The sequence below is a fragment of the Lacerta agilis genome, chromosome 2 (genome assembly GCF_009819535.1).
Source record: "Lacerta agilis isolate rLacAgi1 chromosome 2, rLacAgi1.pri, whole genome shotgun sequence".
Lineage (NCBI taxonomy): Eukaryota > Metazoa > Chordata > Lepidosauria > Squamata > Lacertidae > Lacerta > Lacerta agilis.
This window is the reverse complement of record NC_046313.1, coordinates 76,214,839-76,232,163: the sequence shown is the minus strand read 5'-3', so window position 1 is coordinate 76,232,163 and position 17,325 is coordinate 76,214,839. Positions and strand designations below refer to the sequence as shown.

General features: G+C 43.4%; 2 protein-coding genes across 5 annotated transcripts in view; both read left to right on the top strand.

Annotated features, from left to right (window-relative positions):
* Positions 1-11,189, top strand: part of PTPDC1 (protein tyrosine phosphatase domain containing 1) — a 36,053-nt gene extending 24,864 nt beyond the window's left edge. For 3 of the 4 annotated variants that reach the window (XM_033140863.1, XM_033140865.1, XM_033140862.1), the window contains 6 exons: positions 41-159; positions 870-1,007; positions 2,854-4,001; positions 5,766-5,951; positions 7,506-7,616; positions 10,457-11,189. In XM_033140863.1, the coding sequence (XP_032996754.1) occupies positions 41-159; positions 870-1,007; positions 2,854-4,001; positions 5,766-5,951; positions 7,506-7,616; positions 10,457-10,573 (1,819 nt within the window). In that variant the 3' untranslated portion in view covers positions 10,574-11,189. The remainder of the gene's footprint in view (positions 1-40; positions 160-869; positions 1,008-2,853; positions 4,002-5,765; positions 5,952-7,505; positions 7,617-10,456) is intronic. The other variant, XM_033140864.1, reaches the window with a different exon arrangement.
* Positions 11,190-13,747: 2,558 nt separating this feature from the next.
* On the top strand, positions 13,748-16,679 carry LOC117042321 (probable E3 ubiquitin-protein ligase MID2). Its single transcript, XM_033141868.1, has 3 exons — positions 13,748-13,980; positions 15,312-15,470; positions 16,500-16,679. Exons 1-3 carry the CDS (start codon positions 13,807-13,809, stop codon positions 16,677-16,679), a joined length of 513 nt encoding a protein of 170 aa, XP_032997759.1. The 5' UTR covers positions 13,748-13,806.
* Positions 16,680-17,325: the final 646 nt, after the last annotated feature.

Sequence of the window (17,325 nt, the reverse complement as noted above, 5' to 3'; positions counted from 1 at the left end):
CGCACAGCTCAATAATGTGCCTTCTTTTTCTTTGCCTAAGATGTGGCATAAAAACAGTAATTAACCTTCAGCGTCCTGGAGAACATGCTAGCTGCGGGAATCCACTGGAACAAGAGAGTGGTTTCACCTACCTTCCTGAAGCTTTCATGGAGGCGGGAAGTAAGTTTGCTCCTGCTGTTGTTCCTTGTTAATTATAAAGTGTGGTGCTTACAGGCTGTTTCTGCCACCTACTTCTTGGTGGCAGCTAGCTGAGAAATGTTTGCCAAAGAAAATAACTTGCACCTAATGAGAAAGTTAAAGAAATACACCACTCCACTATGGAGCATTATAGATTCTAAATCTCATAAACAGCCATAAAATAAGCATCTGAGAATGGATAGCTGTGTTTAGTATCCGCAGCTGCGCATTTTGCACATTGGCAAAGCAATAGATTTGCATGTGGATTTTATTGCCTCCGCTGCAATCAAAGGACTTTCCCTTCCGACGAAAAGACACTGTTGCTCATTTCGGTAAGATTGACAACTGCTAAGAAAGATGTCATTGAAAGTGGAATGCTGTTACTTCCCAAAACATTACGTTACATTGTTCGTGTGTGTGTGTGTGTGTGCGCGCACACACGCACATGCACAGCAAAATCCTTACTTGTTACAGGTTTGATATGCAATGTTTGTGTGAAATGTCTTGACTAATTTGCAATGTGGCATTTGCAGTTCTCATAAGACAACATACTAAAATGAAGGAAGACAAATACAGCTAAAAATTCTGAAGAGCTTTCTTAAAGCAGATCCTAATATTTCTGTTGTAATATGAATACAATGAGCTGTGTATGGTCTTTTGATAATAATGATGTTCTAAACTGTTTTTTCTAGTTTATTTTTATAACTTTGGATGGAAGGATTATGGTGTGGCTTCTCTCACTACTATCCTCGATATGGTAAAAGTGATGACTTTTGCCTTACAGGAAGGGAGAGTAGCTATTCATTGTCATGCAGGACTTGGCAGAACAGGTAAAGATGCTCAACTACAAATTCACTGAGAATGTATTGTTATAAAATGCAAAATAAGGATAATTTAGATTCCTTTGTAGATTCCCTGATACATTCATATAATGAAGTCTATTCTGATAGAAATGCTAGCACAACGTCCTCATTGTTTCAAAGGCTGCTGCATGCATGCATTTTTCACAATTTTCTTCTCAGATGGGCCACACAACTCCCAAACTGGTCTTTGTGTTCAAAGGATTTGGCATGAGAGCTTTTGTAAAGGGGAAATCGGAGGTGGGGATAGCATTTCTAGAGGCACTTGCTATTTAAGAAGCTTTTGTGCCAAATCCATGAAGTGCCTTTTCAACACCATCCCACTTTCCATGCTCATACTTAACCCCCCACACACACACACTTAATTCTTTCCCAAAGTATCCCTCAGGCATAAGTGTATTCATCTAGCCCTTTTTGTAAAAAACCCAAAATGTGGTAACAAGAACAAGGCCACTCCCTCCTTCCCCTCATAGGCACCAATGCCTTGCAATTTTTGCACATCTTTTGCTTATTATTATTGTTAAAACTGCTTTCTCACTCCCCTAAATCAGGGGAAGCACTACTAGAAAAGTTCAGTATGTGCTTTCCATTACCTTCATTCATCCGCTAGTAAAGACCTATTTGTTTACAAAACAATTTCCCAATTTTTTCATCTCCCGTTTTGGGTGATGATGTAATCCTTAAGTCAATTTGTTGCCGCCTGTTTAGTGTAGATGTTTCAAGGTTGTTGGTTTCTAATAATTTTTTGTTCTGGAAGCTGTTCTATGTTTCTGTAGCAAATAAATGTGCAGTTCTTTATATAAATAAACAAGTATGGTGCAGTGTGGGGGAAATAATCTGGAGGAGCTCCTACAAGGCTGAATTGATTTTTCACAGGGGCGTCGCAGGGGAGGGGCGGGGGGGCGGGGGCCCCCGGGCAGCGCCCCTGCTGTGGTGACACACCGGGGGCGGCCCCGCCCACTGGGCTTAAAAAATTTTTTTTTTTACTTTTTTACTTTTTTAAGGCTATTTTTTACTTTTTTAAGGCTATTTTTTACTTTTTTAAGGCTATTTTTTACTTTTTTAAGGCTATTTTCGGCACTGCCGGGGTGGAGCCGCAGGGGCGGCCATCGAGGAGGGGTGTCACCCCTCTTCACTGGCCGCCCCTGCGGCTCCGCCCCAGCAGCGCCAAAAATAGCCCCCCCTTCCAGCGGCGCAGCTCGGCATGGAGGCAAGGGGCGGGCCAGCCAGGTGGGGTGCCACCCCCTCCTGGCTGGCCCGCCCCTTGCCTCTTTGCCGAGCTCCGCTGCTGGCTGGCTTGCGGAGCCGGGGCATGGAGAGGGGCCGTCCCTCTCCCTGCCCCGACTTGCGCTCCGCCAAGGGAGCCCGCCCGGCGGATTCGCGAGTCTTTGCAGCCCGCAAAGACTCCCGAATCCGCCTCCCAGCACCCCTTCGTGCCGCAGCTGCTCACGCAGGCACGAGCAGCCGCGGCACGAAGGGGTGCCGCCGCCGGGCGGAGGCTTCGGGAGTCTCCCGAATCCGCCGCCCGGCACCCCCGGGGGCGGGGCGTCACGTGCGTCATGACTTCATGACGCACGCACGCACCGCAATGTCCCGCCCCCCAGGGGTGCCTCTTGGCTTCCCGCCCCCAGCAGCCAAGGGGCTAAGAACGCCCCTGATTTTTCATAACTGGTGTCAGCTTCGGCTAGCCTGCTCTATTGGAAGGAACATGAATCTGCATCTGTATGCTCTGTGCTATTTTGATAATGACATTTTTGTTTTCACCTAACAAATTTAACATTTCCTTCTTCTTTTTTGTCCTTTACTTACCTTCCAGGTGTTTTAATAGCTTGTTACCTGGTTTTTGCCACACGAATGACAGCAGACCAAGCAATCCTTTTTGTCAGGGCGAAAAGGCCTAACGCTATCCAAACTAGAGGACAGCTGTTGTGTGTAAGGGAGTTTTCGCAGTTCTTGATTCCTCTCAGGAATGTTTTTGCATCCTGTGAACCCAAAGTGCACGCTGTGACTCTTTCCCAGTACCTGATCCGGCAACGGCATTTGCTCCACGGTTATGAGAGCAGGAACCTCAAGTATGTGCCAAAGCTTATTCATCTGGTTTGCAAGTTGCTGTTGGACTTGGCTGAAAACCGGCACGTGATAGAGGAGGAACTTTTAGACCTTCCAGACCTGTCCGCTGAGATTGAAGAGACCGTTTCTCAGCTAGCTTCCACTCAGCTTGATAAAGAGCTGACAAGGCAAGACAGTAGTGCTTCAGAACCATTTTCTCTCTCGGGAGCCAACCCTCTTCATCCCAATGAACATGAATGTGATCCTCTTTGGAAGAGGAGGAACGTTGATTGCCTTCAGCCTCTGGGTCGTTCAAAAAGGCGCCTGAGCTACAGCGACTCAGATTTGAGAAGACCGGTGTTTGTCTGTGAGCAAGGAGAGACCCCCTGGTCGGTGCCTGTGCAAATGCCACTCTGCAGCAAAACAAACCCACCAAACAATTGCCAGACTCTCAAGGTTGATTTAACCCAAGAACTCTTAGTCCGTAGTACATTTACTTTCTCGTGTCAGGACAAGGCACCTTTAGATGGAAAAGAAGCTAATTCTCCATTTTTCCATAAAAGCAGGTATCCCGGAGAAGTACAGCGTAGCCAAACCTTTTCTTCGGGCCTTTCGTCTGATCGGAAGGAAGAGGGGGCGGAGGAAGATGAAGAAGAGCTAAAAGCACTAAACTATCATTGTGGCAGAAAAGCTAATAGCTATGGCAAAAAAATGTGGTCCTCTGAGGACTCGGACTCTTCGAAAGCAGAGCGTGAGATCCGCAATATTCGGGATCTCTGTGAATCGATCCCCCATATCGTCGTGCAGTCAGAACTAACTCTGGAGGCACGAAGAACGTTGGCAGCCAAGGCCCTGGCTAATGTGAATGAGTTTATGGGAGCAGAAGAAATAGAGCAAAAAGTGGAGATGTGGCAGGTATTTTTGTTTTGTAACTGTTGCACACGTGTCTAGTTCAGGAAAGCACCTCCAGGAAGTGTGTGGGGGGGGGATCCTATAACATCTTCGCTTTCAGAGAGCATAGTTGTACACATGCAACTAACGTGCAAAGCTGGGCTCTAGAACCAGACTTATGACATCTGTAAAAAGATTACTGCTCCTCTTTCAGTTACGACTAAGTGAGTACTTCATCAAACTGGTGTACACTCCCCTTCAGTGGTCCTTCATAATACTTGAGCAGGTATTTTGAAGAACATGGGAGTCAGCTCTTTACCAAAACACAGCCTGAAACCAAAATGGGCGTTCAAGTGCAAAAGGTTTTAAGCAGTGACAAACCCTTCGATTTTTGTATGAGTGTATTGCAATCTAAGGGCAAACCTGCTTATGAGTCAACACAGGGTCCTAAACTCTCTGCTTACATTAAATCCTAAAACAAGAGCAAGGCATTTGTAAGAAAGACTCCGTTTGAAGCAGCAGGTGCTTTAACACATACCTCCCGGCCATTCTCCCCTTGCAGTTGTCCTGGGCAGCAAGGTAGGGACTTGAAGGCCAGTCGTGGGTCTGTTGCCCACCAGCACTACCACTTTGCATGGGGTACCCAAGAATGTAGGGACACGGGTGGCGCTGTGGTCTAAACCACCAAGCCTAGGGCTTGCCGATTAGAAGGTCGGCGGTTTGAATCCCTGCGACGGGGTGAGCTCCCGTTCCTCAGTCCCTGCTCCTGCCAACCTAGCAGTTCAAAAGCACATCAAAGTGCAAGCAGATAAATAGGTACCACTCTGGCGGGAAGGTAAATGGCGTTTCCATGCACTGCTCTGGTTTCACCAGAAGTGACTTAATCATGCTGGCCACATGACCTGGAAAAACTGTCTACGGACAAATGTCGGCTCCCTCGGCCAGTAAAGTGAGATGAGCGCCGCAACCCCAGAGTCATTCGTGACTGGACTTAACTGTCAGGGGTCCTTTACATTTACCTTTTACCCAAGAAGGTCAAGGGCACTGTGGCTTTGGTCTTACATGACTTGTCTCATCTAGGTCAATGAAGCCTACTAAGAATGCATTGGCTGAAGGGGGCCCCGATCCTGGAACTGGCACCAGAAATGCATCCAGGCGTGTTGAATCTGTTTGCTTCTAAACTGGACCCAGAAAGTGGAAGGCTTTGGGGAAACTTGTTTGACGGTCCCCAACAAATGCTCTCTGCCCCCATATCCCCATTATCTTCTCTCTCTCTCTCTCTCTCTCTCTCTCTCTCTCTCTCTCTCTCACACACACACACACACACACACACACACACACTATGTGACCGTGGTCTTCAGGGTGGGGGGTTGTTGGGAATGTGACAGGAGCAGCAGAGAGAGAGAGAGAGAGAGAGAGAGAGAGAAGTTTGGGACTACATAAGCTGCCCAAAGGCATTATTTTCCATATTGTAATCACATGGAGAAAGAGCAGGTCTGCCTTTGCTGCACCTGTCACATTCCCAACAACCCCACTCCCTGAAGACCATGGTCACATAGAGTTCTAAATCACAAATTGAACAAATGCTCTTCAGATATTTACTCCCCCATGCATGTGGGGCAGGCAGGGATCTGGGGATGGGACAAAATTTTGGGGTGGTACAGCCTTGCTTCCTTCCTCTGTGATTATGCCAAAAGGGGTCTGTGTTTGCAGAATTCTACCCTAACATTACTAAAGCAAAGACAATTCATAGAAAGCTGACAAGGATTTCTTTCTTTTTTTCTTTAGAAAGAACTGAATTCTCAGAATGGCGCCTGGGATAGGATATGCGGCGAGACAGATCCTTTTATCCTCAGTAGTTTGATGTGGTCCTGGATAGAGCAACTTAAAGAACCTCTTCTAACCAAAAATGATGTAGATGTTTTAGCAAAAAACAATGTAGACCCTCAAGAAGCACTTAAATTATTAGACAAGGTAAGCATTTAATGTATTAAGGCAGTTATATAACACTTTTCAGGAAGACCTCACAAAGCATTTTGCATAAGATGACACAAATCCGGCTATACGTCTCCTTGCCTTTGGTTGCTTCTAGAATATCATGATTCATTTGCACATAGTTTGCAGGGAGTTTGTGATATCAGCTATTTATTGAACATTCATTCTAATTTGTTTGTTCAGAGGTTATACAATGTTGCATAAATAGTTACCCTATACTTCCCAGTGTATTTCCTGTCACTTTCCTTATCACAAAAAGTACAGCTTAACGAATGTACATTCACTAAGGCCTCTTCTTTCATGGTACTTGTATCTGTCCCTACATTTCTGCATACCTTCTTTCGTATTATCCCAATGTGGGTTCATCTGTTATTCATCTTTTGCATGACCCTTAAGAGTAATGTTTGCATTTCCCCCCTCCTGTGTATGTCTACACCACTATGAAAATATGTTCACCCTTCATTTTGCCTCCTATACCATGTCACTCTCTGCCTTTAAACATGTTCATGTTCTCCTTTTACTAATAGCTTTTACTTTCTTTTCTTGGTAACTTATAATGGCTAGGTGGGAGAGCCCTATAAGTGCATGCTGTATTTCATATCACTTACCTTTTTTGCTACCGATATAGAGGTCTTATAAAAACTATTTTTTGTCTAGTCTACTGGGTGGCAAATGTTAGTGGGGCAGTATTTAAGAGAAATGTTCTTTTCCATGTATGCTAGGCCCCTGTGGTCAGAATTTGTAAATTTTTGATGGGAAACCTTTTTGTTTGTTGCGTTTGAATACATAATTCAAGTGGACATAATTTACTGAGTAGCCTATATTCAGGGCTGGATTAAGACCCTTAGAGGCCCTAAGAACTTAAGAGATTTTGTTACCCCCATATATATCGAATTCAAAATATAAACTGCAGTAAACCCTAAAATAAAATTTTATTTTTTCAAAGTGAAATGGAACCTACAGTAAGATGGAAGATAATGTTTAGTTTTCTATATTTGTATAAATAATGTTTATTTTTGTTCAGATGGTAAATCTGGCAATGGGAATTTTCTGTGGTGCCCCCCCCTTCCCTTGATGCCCTAAGCATGTGCTTATTTTGCTTTATGCTTAATCCAGCCCTGCCTACATTTGCTATAAATGTGTGAATGCTGTTGATAAATGCCACTGACATTAACAGGTTTAAAGAGGAGGAGCACCTGCGGCTCTGCAGATGTTCCTGGACTACAGTTCCCATCATCTCTGATCATTGGCCATGCTGGTTAGGGCTGATAGGAACTGGAATCCAGCATCCTCCAAAAGGGCCACAGATTCTCCACCCTTTTATAGAGGACATTTTGTGCTTATGCAGGTGTAGTTTGCTCTTGCACTAGTGGCAATCACAAAGGGGATTGTGAAGGAAAGAGTTTGCACTCTCTTTATAGAATCGTATATCTTAAAGCATGCCAAATGCTGTTGGATTGTGGTTGATATCTCTTCCATGTTGGTGTCTTAAAAATATTTCCTACCTAACAATGTCTTTCTGCTCCCCATCAGGGAAAATATCACACTATTCTGTGCATTTTAAACTGCGTGGTGCAGTTGCAGACCATACCAGCGTACGTGGAGGACCTTCTCCTTGACCGTGCCATTAAAGCATTTACAAAGGCAAGTGGAATGTGAAATTGTGATCTTTTGTAACTCACAGACTAGCCTAGAACGCTGACCATAATTAACCTCATGATAAACTATTTCAAACATGGCATTTCATGCAAAGAATCTGAACCAAATGTACTGTACGCTGGAACCAATTAATGTGTGGGTGCACACCTACAGAGGGCTATAGAATTCTGGTGTCAATCAGTGTCCACACAGAGCTTGCTTGCTTTCTAGGGGTGGGCACCACAAAACGAGATTTATTTTGGACCTTGATCTGGCGATTTGGAAAGCAAACGGATTCAGCTCCGACTGCTTCAGAAGCCACCCACTTGGCCTCTGCTCCAAATTACAACCTTGCTTTGGGGGGAAATGAAGCTCTGTGTCTCCCTATTCACAACCGCAGCTGTAACAATTCACTTTTTGACAAAATTGCATCCATAGCAGCCCAGTCTGAGTGGATAAAGTCTGCCAAATCTAAGAGAGTTAGGTACAGGGCATTTTGTGTTAAGTGACTGTAGTTTTTTTAGGTAGGAATTCAGTGTTGCACTCTCCTGACCATTCCGTTAGCGCACACATTTCTGCTTGCCAGATGGAATGATCCCGCCTCTCCTCCCAACCCTCTAGAGCAGATTTGTGGGAAGAGTGAGGGAAGTCTCATTGCACTAGTGGAAGGCCTTGCATTGGCTTCTGCTAGTCAGCCAGGTTTAGCTGAACCCAGCCCTTAGTTGCTGTTGTTGTTTTAAAAGGAACCTTCTATAAGGGATTTTTAGTATTAGTTTGGACACAATTGGATGGAATTTATAAGAAATCAGCAAATATTGTAGAAAACAAAACAAAACAACCCCCCACAAAATTTCACACATAAGTGTAGGTTGTTTTGTGCTACCTTTAAGGCCGAGTAGAGCAGAGTGAACTAAAAGGAATCCTCCCCTGCCAAGATTTTGTGGGCAATTGGTATGAAAATGGTGACCCCGGGTAAGTAAAATTTCAGAAGGATAAGTGCAGGAACTAAGGAGTTATGATGAATAAAAAACAAATTGAGCCTTGTTTGTTTTCTGCACAGAAAATGCTTGAATAGATGACATATATGTAAATGAATACACACACACACACACACACAGAGAGAGAGAGAGAGAGAGAGAGAGAGAGAGAGAGAGAGAGAGAGAGAGAGAGAGAAATGCAAACTATGCTTGTAAAAGCCTCAGCAGCTGCACCCCAGATTCTTAGACTGCAGTGGTATGTGCACTTACCTGACTGTAAGCCACACTGGATGCAGTGGAGCTTTCTTCTGAGTAAACCTTCATAGTGATCATGCTGCTAGATTCTCAGATAAAACCTCATTCCCCACCCCACCCCCACCCAGTCAAGCCAGCTCCGGTACCATGCAGGCACAAGATTGCCACCTCAGCTGTTGTGCTAATTTAAAATAACCCTCGTCCACTTTCCCCCTTCTGTGTTGACAATCACTAATGAGGATTAGAAGATCACAACTTCCTCAATAAACAGCATAGGGAAAAACAAAACAGGCAAATCCACTCCCCCCCCCCCATGGCACACAGATTAGCTTGCTGCTCAATGGAGAAAGTAATCCACATTAATTAGTCAGGCCGCCCACATTATGTCCCCCCCCCCATTTGACAACTAATTTTCATCCAGGGTTAGCCAGAGAAATTCTCTTTTCAGCCAAGCAAGAAATCAGCTACCCCTCTCCATGTCCTTTGGCTGGGATCTTCATAGCACAATCCTAAGCGTTTGTGTTTGGAAGGAAAGACCACTGAGTTAATGAGACTGACTTCTAGGTGAGTGTGCATAGGAAGATTGCAGCCTTAGGAAAGGGCTGTATGCTTTGCATGCAAAAGGTCTCCGGCTTAATCCCTGGCAAGGCCAGGTAGTGCCTGACATCTGGGAGAGCTGCTGCCTGGCAGTGTAGTGGCAGGGGTTGGACTAAATTACTTCTGAGGTACCTTCTTCTCTACATGATCTTTGCTTGCTCACTTCCTTCCAGCGTGCATGTTTCCTGCACTGCTGGTTTGAGGCAAATCAGGAGTGGTGCTTATAGCATCAGAGGCTGAGCTGGGCTTCACCTCACTGCTGCCTTCTTTCTCCTTCCTCAATCTCTCTTGTGGGAGTGGCAAACCCAACTTGGGCCGCTGCTGCCAAGCATTCCTCTGGACATCCTTACGGTTCACAATAAATTTGAACAGCTAATTTTGCAAGCGCTGTTCTCTGTTTAGCTAGCTCCTGCTACTCCATTTTATAGGTGGGTACGTGGGTGGCGCTGTGGTCTAAACCACAGAGCCTAGGGCTTGCCAATCAGAAGGTCGGTGGTTCAAATCCCCGCAGCGGGGTGAGCTCCTGCTGTTTGGTCCCAGCTTCTGCCCACCTAGCAGTTCGAAAGCATGTCAAGTGCAAGTAGGTAAATAGGTACCGCTCCGGCAGGAGGGTAAACGGTGTTTCTGTGTGCTGCTCTGGTTCGCCAGAAGCAGCTTAGTCATGCTGGCCACATGACCCAGAAAGCTGTCTGTGGACATACGCCGGCCCTCTCGGCTTATAGAGCGAGATGAGCGCCGCAACCCCAGAGTCATCCGCAACTGGACCTAATGGTCACAGGTACCTTTACCTTTACTCCATTTTATAAACTAAATCTAATAGCCATTGTAGTTCAAGTGGTAAACTTTAGATATTATTCTAGTATTAGGTAAAATGAGACAAACTGAATTTCTATATGTAGGATTTATATTTTATTTTCTGTACACACCATTGTGTTTTGAATTAGACAGTACTGTATTTCGATAAAGCCTGATATATTTGTGTTATAATTTTATTAACTTTAAGTTTGCTTCCGGCAGGTGAGTTCTGATTCGGAAGGTGGACTGGACATTTACAGCATCCTGAAGAATATTTTTAAACAGATATTGGAACACCAAAGACAATACTCCAAAGACCAAACAGAAACCCTCTTTTGATGTTTACATGCTAAGCTAGTTTTCTGCAGCTTTCCAAGACTATCTTTCCTTTACCATCCATTGTTCTATTTTGTATTCCTTGGTTCATGTTAACTAATAACGTTGGTTATTAAATAACCATAACTAATTCTATCTGGCTATGTACATAAGTTAATATTTAATGAGTTGCCATTTTGTGTCTGTACTGTGGCATTTTGTACTTAATTTATTGATTTTAGAAAGTTTATGATTAATAAGCTATTTTTTCCACACTGAGCTATTGCCATAAATTCAGTGCCATGATACGCAATGGTTTATTCCGTTAAATGTTTGCAGATTAACACTAAGTATACAAGATGAAGTTTACGACAATGGTATTACATTTTATTTTGTGGTGAGTAAACATTGGCTTCTATTAATGACTTTTGTACAACTGTACAGCTTTTCCTCTGTAATGCCAAAACAAACATGTAGGGGAAAATAGAAACGACGTGCAGCACCAAGATAGGCAATCAATTGCCCATAGATCCTTTTTAGAAAATTGAGAATTTTGACTTTATAACACCATATAAATTTATAATTCTCACATTTGTTGGGGAAACTGAAATGTGAGACCTGTATTATAGTGTCATGCAGACCAGAAGATAAATAAAAAAGAAATAGTTATTGTTTTAAAGTCTCTTCATTTCCTACATAGATTATTGACTGGGGAGGTGGTGACTCTTAAGAAAAAAATTGTATGTTGTGAACATACAAATCAGATCAATCAATCAGTAAATCCAGAGCCTTAAACTAGAATATTCCAGAATATCATCTCATTCAGACCTTGTTGAGGCAGAATAAGATACAGATAGTTTTAGCTGTCTTCCTGGGATTAGATTGCTGCTTGAGATTTTGAGAAGTTCTGACACCTTGACTTAAAAGAAATACAGTTTAGCAGAAGATGGATATTAACATGGACTGAAAGTTTTAATTACCAGTAATATTTTTTTCTTTTTGTATGAAACCAGCAGATGGAAAATAAGAAGTTTTCTTTTTGCATCTTTTCCTAATGTTTCTCTCTCTCCCTTTCCTTTTTATTGTCCCTTTCTGTTTTCTGTTTGCCATCTTTGTTTCTCTTCTTTTTCTTTCTTTGGAGTCCACTGTTTGGGGGTGGTAGATGGTTGATGGAGGACCCTGGGGAAGAGACAGGAAAATGTTGGTCTCCCAGCATGAGAAGGTGGGATGAGAAAGGAAAGATCCCAGGTGACAGCTGGGAGGAGCTACTGTCCTCTGAGGGTAGTAAAGACTAAGAATTACTTTTAAGAGAAGACTATATTCTACTTATTCAGTCCCCCCCTATATTGTGAGAAGAAATGAATAGATTTTTTAAAAAAGGAGATTTTGCAAAGCTTTTAAAACTGCCACTTGTATTTCCATGCTATTTTACTTGGCGGTGGGGGTGTTGCTGCTGCAGTGGAATCTGCTTACCATGAAAAATCATGTGAGAAGGGTCAGCAGGCAGAGATTAAAATGGAGAGAAGATTATCGGGCCTGATGTGTTCTTATGTATCTAAATTCACCAATCAGGGACTCAAGAGCTCGAGCAGAATAGTCCTACCTGGCTGGTGAAATAGCAAACAGACCCAGTGGCTATGATATCCATTGCTATGATATCCATCCAGAGCAATCACTAGTGGTGAGGTGGGATTCAGTAGTCTCTGCTTGCTGTGGGTCAAGGAATAAGTCAATTAACAGAAGCAGTCAATTACCTCATAAGCAAATTGTATTTTTTCAACTCTTGGCTACGGTGTGTGATTCTATGCCTTGCTAGACGGGTGGTGAGGGCAGGAGAGAGAGTGAGTTATATCTTCCCTTGGCTGGGAGGAAATGCAGATCTTCAGTTCACCACCACCTCAATCATCATCATCAATCATCATCATCAGGACTTCAAAGCAAACATCAATTGTAAGTTTCTCTGCTGGAAATAAATCTAGAACAGCAACTCCTGTCAGAGGCAATGTGGTAGCTCTTTTACCAGACAAAAACAGCACCGAATCTAGCCCTTCATCCGTCAGCAGGCCCACTGCTACTTTGGAAAGAGAATGTACCACTAAGATGTTAACATGAAATTCATCAGACTTTACTGATATACTGAGGTGAATTTAAAATTGCAAATTGATCAGTGCACCCTTCCTTTGTAAAAACTTTGGCCAAATAAAAACAAACCATTAGATTGGATCTGTAGTCCTTTCTTTCTTACTGAAATTATGCTAAACATCCCGGGAATATATTAAACTTGTAACATCACTACTGCACCAGAAGAATATGAATATTGAGTCATTTAAATTTGCAAGAAATGTGAAATAATTGTTTTCAGCACTTTTGTTGAAGCATATGAATCTGCTGAACATGAAGCACCATCAGAGTGACTTTGTTAATTCCCACAGAGGTTTTCTGACAGTATTGTTAACAGTGATGTTGTTAATTTTGAAGGAGTGAAAATGAACCTTAGTGAGAAGGCCTTATAACGGTGTTATTGACCGTTTGAAAACAGATTCAGGGAGAGACAATTCTGTTATAATAGCAGCTTGCAAGTATTTGCTCCAGTATGGGAATGAGGACAATTTGAATCAACTATCTGAAATATTGAAACATTAGCCAGACAACTGCAAAAAGCTAGGAAACTTAAAACTCGAGCTTGAGTTGGCAAAACTCCATATTAAAGAAATATATTTGGTACGATCTGCTGATGAGCTCGCAAAACACGAACCTGCATTTCTGGGACTTGGTCTTTTGGTCAAGACTACGTTGGCACTTTCAAACAATAGTGCAACAGTCAAAAGCTGCTTTTCAAAGTCAGTTTCAGGCCCACAGTGATGGTGAACACTACATGATGAATATAAGCCAATCTTGTTGTTTTAAGTTAATAAATTAAATTTGAAAACTAAGGGTTATAGTCAGTGAAGTGCTACTCAGAATAGACCCATTGGAACAAATGAACCTAAGTCCTGTCCATTAATTTCAATAGCTTTACTTTGAGTGGGAACAGCATTGGATACTGATAATTTTGTGTTTCCATGGTTTGACGATGACAGACCACAATTCTCAAAGATCTTCTGCAAAAGTGTGGAACTGTTGAGTTTATGTGTTGCTATGGTGCTGCTGTGACATGCCTCTGGAAAGGCCTTCGGTGCCATTCTAGAACTTTAAATGAGAATGCTGCTCGAAGAGAAGGCAAGTTGAGGCTCCATTCTTTTGAGTGCAGCCATGTCATGGAGGCATTAGCACAGGTGCTTTCATGTTCGGTGTGCTTAGAGTTGTTCACTCCCCCCGTGCTGGTCCTATCCTGCGCTCACAATTTCTGCAAGAAGTGCCTGGAGAAGATCCTCATCAGCCAGAACTGTAGCCATGTCAATGGACAGTTCTCCTGCCCAATGTGCAGAAAAGTAAGTTAGAGAGAGCTTTGTTTTGCCCTCTGCAATCTGCTTACAGATTGCCCTGTCCGATGGTATGAGTGGGTTTCCCACTGCCCACATTCACGCTACAAGATGAACAGCGAAATATTAAAGCAGAAGCCGGCAGTTAGAGGTATAGCAACTGGGCAGACGTATATAGCAATAGTACTATTGCAAAAAACATACTGCCTCTGCGGATGGCAACATTCCTCATGCAACAGTTCTAGAGCAAGATCACAGGGATCTGTATGACTTTTATTCCTAATGGGTAGTGTCCCCTGCTGTGCTCAGGCAAGGGGGATTCCATGCGCCTCTCCACCTCACTTCAGCCCCCTGCATGCGCTGTGGGAGCAGGAATCAGAGAGTATTGGGCATGAAAGAAGCTTTTGGGGGGTAACAGCAAGACCCATGGTCGGGACAGGGGACCCCCCTTGGGCATATGCTGCAGTGGATACAACCCAATATTTACAAATTGCATGTACAAAATATATAACCACAGGCAAAAAAGGACTGAAAATAGAATCACATTTATCTCCCAACTTTGCATTGCACAACAACCTTGTTTTAACTTCAGTGGTACCTCTGGTTACGAACTTAATTTGTTCCGGAGGGCCGTTCTTAACCTGAAACCATTCTTAACCTGAGGTAGCACTTTAGCTAATGTGGTTTACTGGTGCTGCCGCACGGCAGCGGCACAATTTCTGTTCTCATCCTGAAACAAAGTTCTTAACCTGAGGTACTACTTCCAGGCTAGCGGAGTCTGTAACCTGAGGTGTTTGTAACCCAAGGTACCACTGTAATACATATGCCAATGGTTACATTTTAACATTATATTATACAAATCTATTGTTCAAATAGTCTATTTGAAAAAGACCACATTTCATGACAAACTGGAATTGTCTTTAATTGGGCCAGTTGAGAGTGTGTCATTACTCCCTACCTTGTTCCTGATCGTGGCATAAAATATTTTGTGTAGCCACTCCTGTAAAGATGGAACTTCACTTGGTTTTCCTGTGTTTTGCAATTTCTATTATTGCTCCTGCTATCATGTAGGTCAGGAGTTTATCTCTATTACCTTTAAACTGGCCTTTCCAATCATTTATAAAGAACTTTTTAGCTCACAAGAATTGGCAACCCAGAAGGATACAGTAGTACTAAAAAGAAACTGATGCGCATACTGCATAGTTGCAGCATTTAATTTACTTTCACATTATGCTGATCGATAGAAAATCTGGGTTCAGAACAATTATGTCATTTCCCCACATTAAACCTTCGAAGCAAAATGTTACAGGATGTATTTGATGATTTCATCTCACTTTCAGATCATACCCTTGAGAGGGAGAGGGATCATTGGCTTGCCAAGAAATATTCTGGTGGAGAGTATCTTGGAAAAATATAAGTATGAGCTTGAAAATGTGCATGCCAAAGAACAAGACCAATTGTCCCAAATATGTGAAGAACATGGAGAGCGTATGAATTTGGTATAACTCCACCACTCCTTTCTTTCCTATTCCTTAATGAAACTAACTTAACTGCAGTGCTTTACTTTATTTTCAGTTGTTAATTTGGAATACTGTATGTATAAACTGCTAAACATTGCAAAATACCACATCAGTGTATAACAACAACAACACATCAGATACAGGTGGGTAGCCATGTTGGTCTGCCATAGTCGAAACACATCAGATAAAAAGAGAAGAGCAATTCTCTAAAGAGAAATCTGATGCTGGCTGATCTCAAGACATTCTGCTGCCTGAGGCAAAAGATATTATGGCGCCTTACAATTTTACAGAAGAGGAGATGACTGTTGGGGCACAGCTGGGCCTGTCAGCATTGTCCCCCAGCTTCTGCTGCCTGAGACAGTCACCACACTAATTGTGGGGCCCAGCCCTGGTTAACTCTAAAAGTGAGGGCTCTCCCCCTGCCCCTTCCAATATGATGGAAATTTACATGATCCTCTAGATTGGGTAAAACGCGTCAGGCTGGGGAAAATGTACTCCGCTGAACATCATCCAGGCACCAAGGAATTGCTTCAGTTGTGGTCTATTGCATTTCTGCAGCTAACATAGCTGCCGCTTTTTCAAGTGATGTCTCAACGTTATGCAGGCATTGTGCCATACTGCACCTATTGGGTACTCCTTGTGACATCACAACTCCTCCGGACTGTGCCCACACAATTTGGTGACCTTTTAAAAGTGATTGATTTGCTTAAAAAAAGAGAGGATTGTGTTTACAGGATATAATTCAGTGAATACTAGACTGTTGCAAGAGTAAATGAAAATAAAATATGACACTTTTTAATTTTAATAACAGAAACAGAAGAAAGCTCCATTAAGTTCAGTACGACTTATTCCCAGGTTAGTTTGTATTGATTGCAGCCTAAGATACAGTTAGTTAGCTGACAGAGTTCATAGCTCTGAGGGAATGTTTTATTTAGATGCTTAAAAAGTGGTGTCAATTTTTTGCTGTGCTGGACGATGACATGACATATGTTGCCCATTCTCATCCAGGTATGCCTGACTGATGATAAGCCGATATGCTCCATCTGCAAACTCTTTGGAGAGCATGAGTCCCACAATGTAGCAAAACTATCTGAAGTTTATTCTGAGAGGAAAAAGAGATTGATCAAAGATTTAGATTGGGTAAACCAACAATCTGAACATGCTGAACAAGCTAAGAAGGTGCAGTAAAATAAGCTTGATTATATATATATATACATACATACATACATCACCTGCATTAACAAAAACAAATTTTCATTTTCATGCTGAGTGGGTTTTTTTCCTTTTCATTTCCAACAAGGCAATAATAATAAAATGCACTGCTCCTTACTATGCATGTGCACTTCAGAGCGACACCCCACCCCTGGGGGGTGCCCCTGGGTTTGCCACTCCGGGCGGCCAAGTGGCTTCATTCGCCACTGAACTGCAATAGAGTTCTGGTGCACTGCGAGATGTATCCAAGCTAGTGCCTTAATCTGTCAATCCACTGCTTTCATGGCTCTAGCACCCACTTTCATGGGCGTACCCAGGGAGGGGCAGGGGGGCATCTGCCCCCCTAGAGGCCAGCTGCCCCCCCCCCCGAAGCAGCCTTGAGTCCCTGGCAGGACATGGAAACGCAAACACGCTTCATGCTGCTCATGTTTGGGGTGGCGAGCGAGGCGCTGCAGCCTGGAGCTGGCTCCTGAGGCAGCCGGCTCAAAGGCGCCTGGCACATCATGCCCCCCGCCAGCCAATAGGCTGCCGGGGGGCGTGGTTGACGTGCTCCCGCAGCCACCACTGTTGCCACCGCTGGCACCGGGCAAGAGAGGAGAGCGCTGCGCACGCAGCCCCAACT

Coding starts and splice junctions, on each gene's coding strand:
- LOC117042321 (XM_033141868.1), top strand. CDS start 13,807: ATGGAGGCATTAGCACAGGTGCTTTCATGTTCGGTGTGCTTAGAGTTG. Junction 13,981..15,311: donor CCTGCCCAATGTGCAGAAAA/GTAAGTTAGAGA, acceptor TCTCACTTTCAG/ATCATACCCTTGAGAGGGAG. Junction 15,471..16,499: donor ATGGAGAGCGTATGAATTTG/GTATAACTCCAC, acceptor ATTCTCATCCAG/GTATGCCTGACTGATGATAA.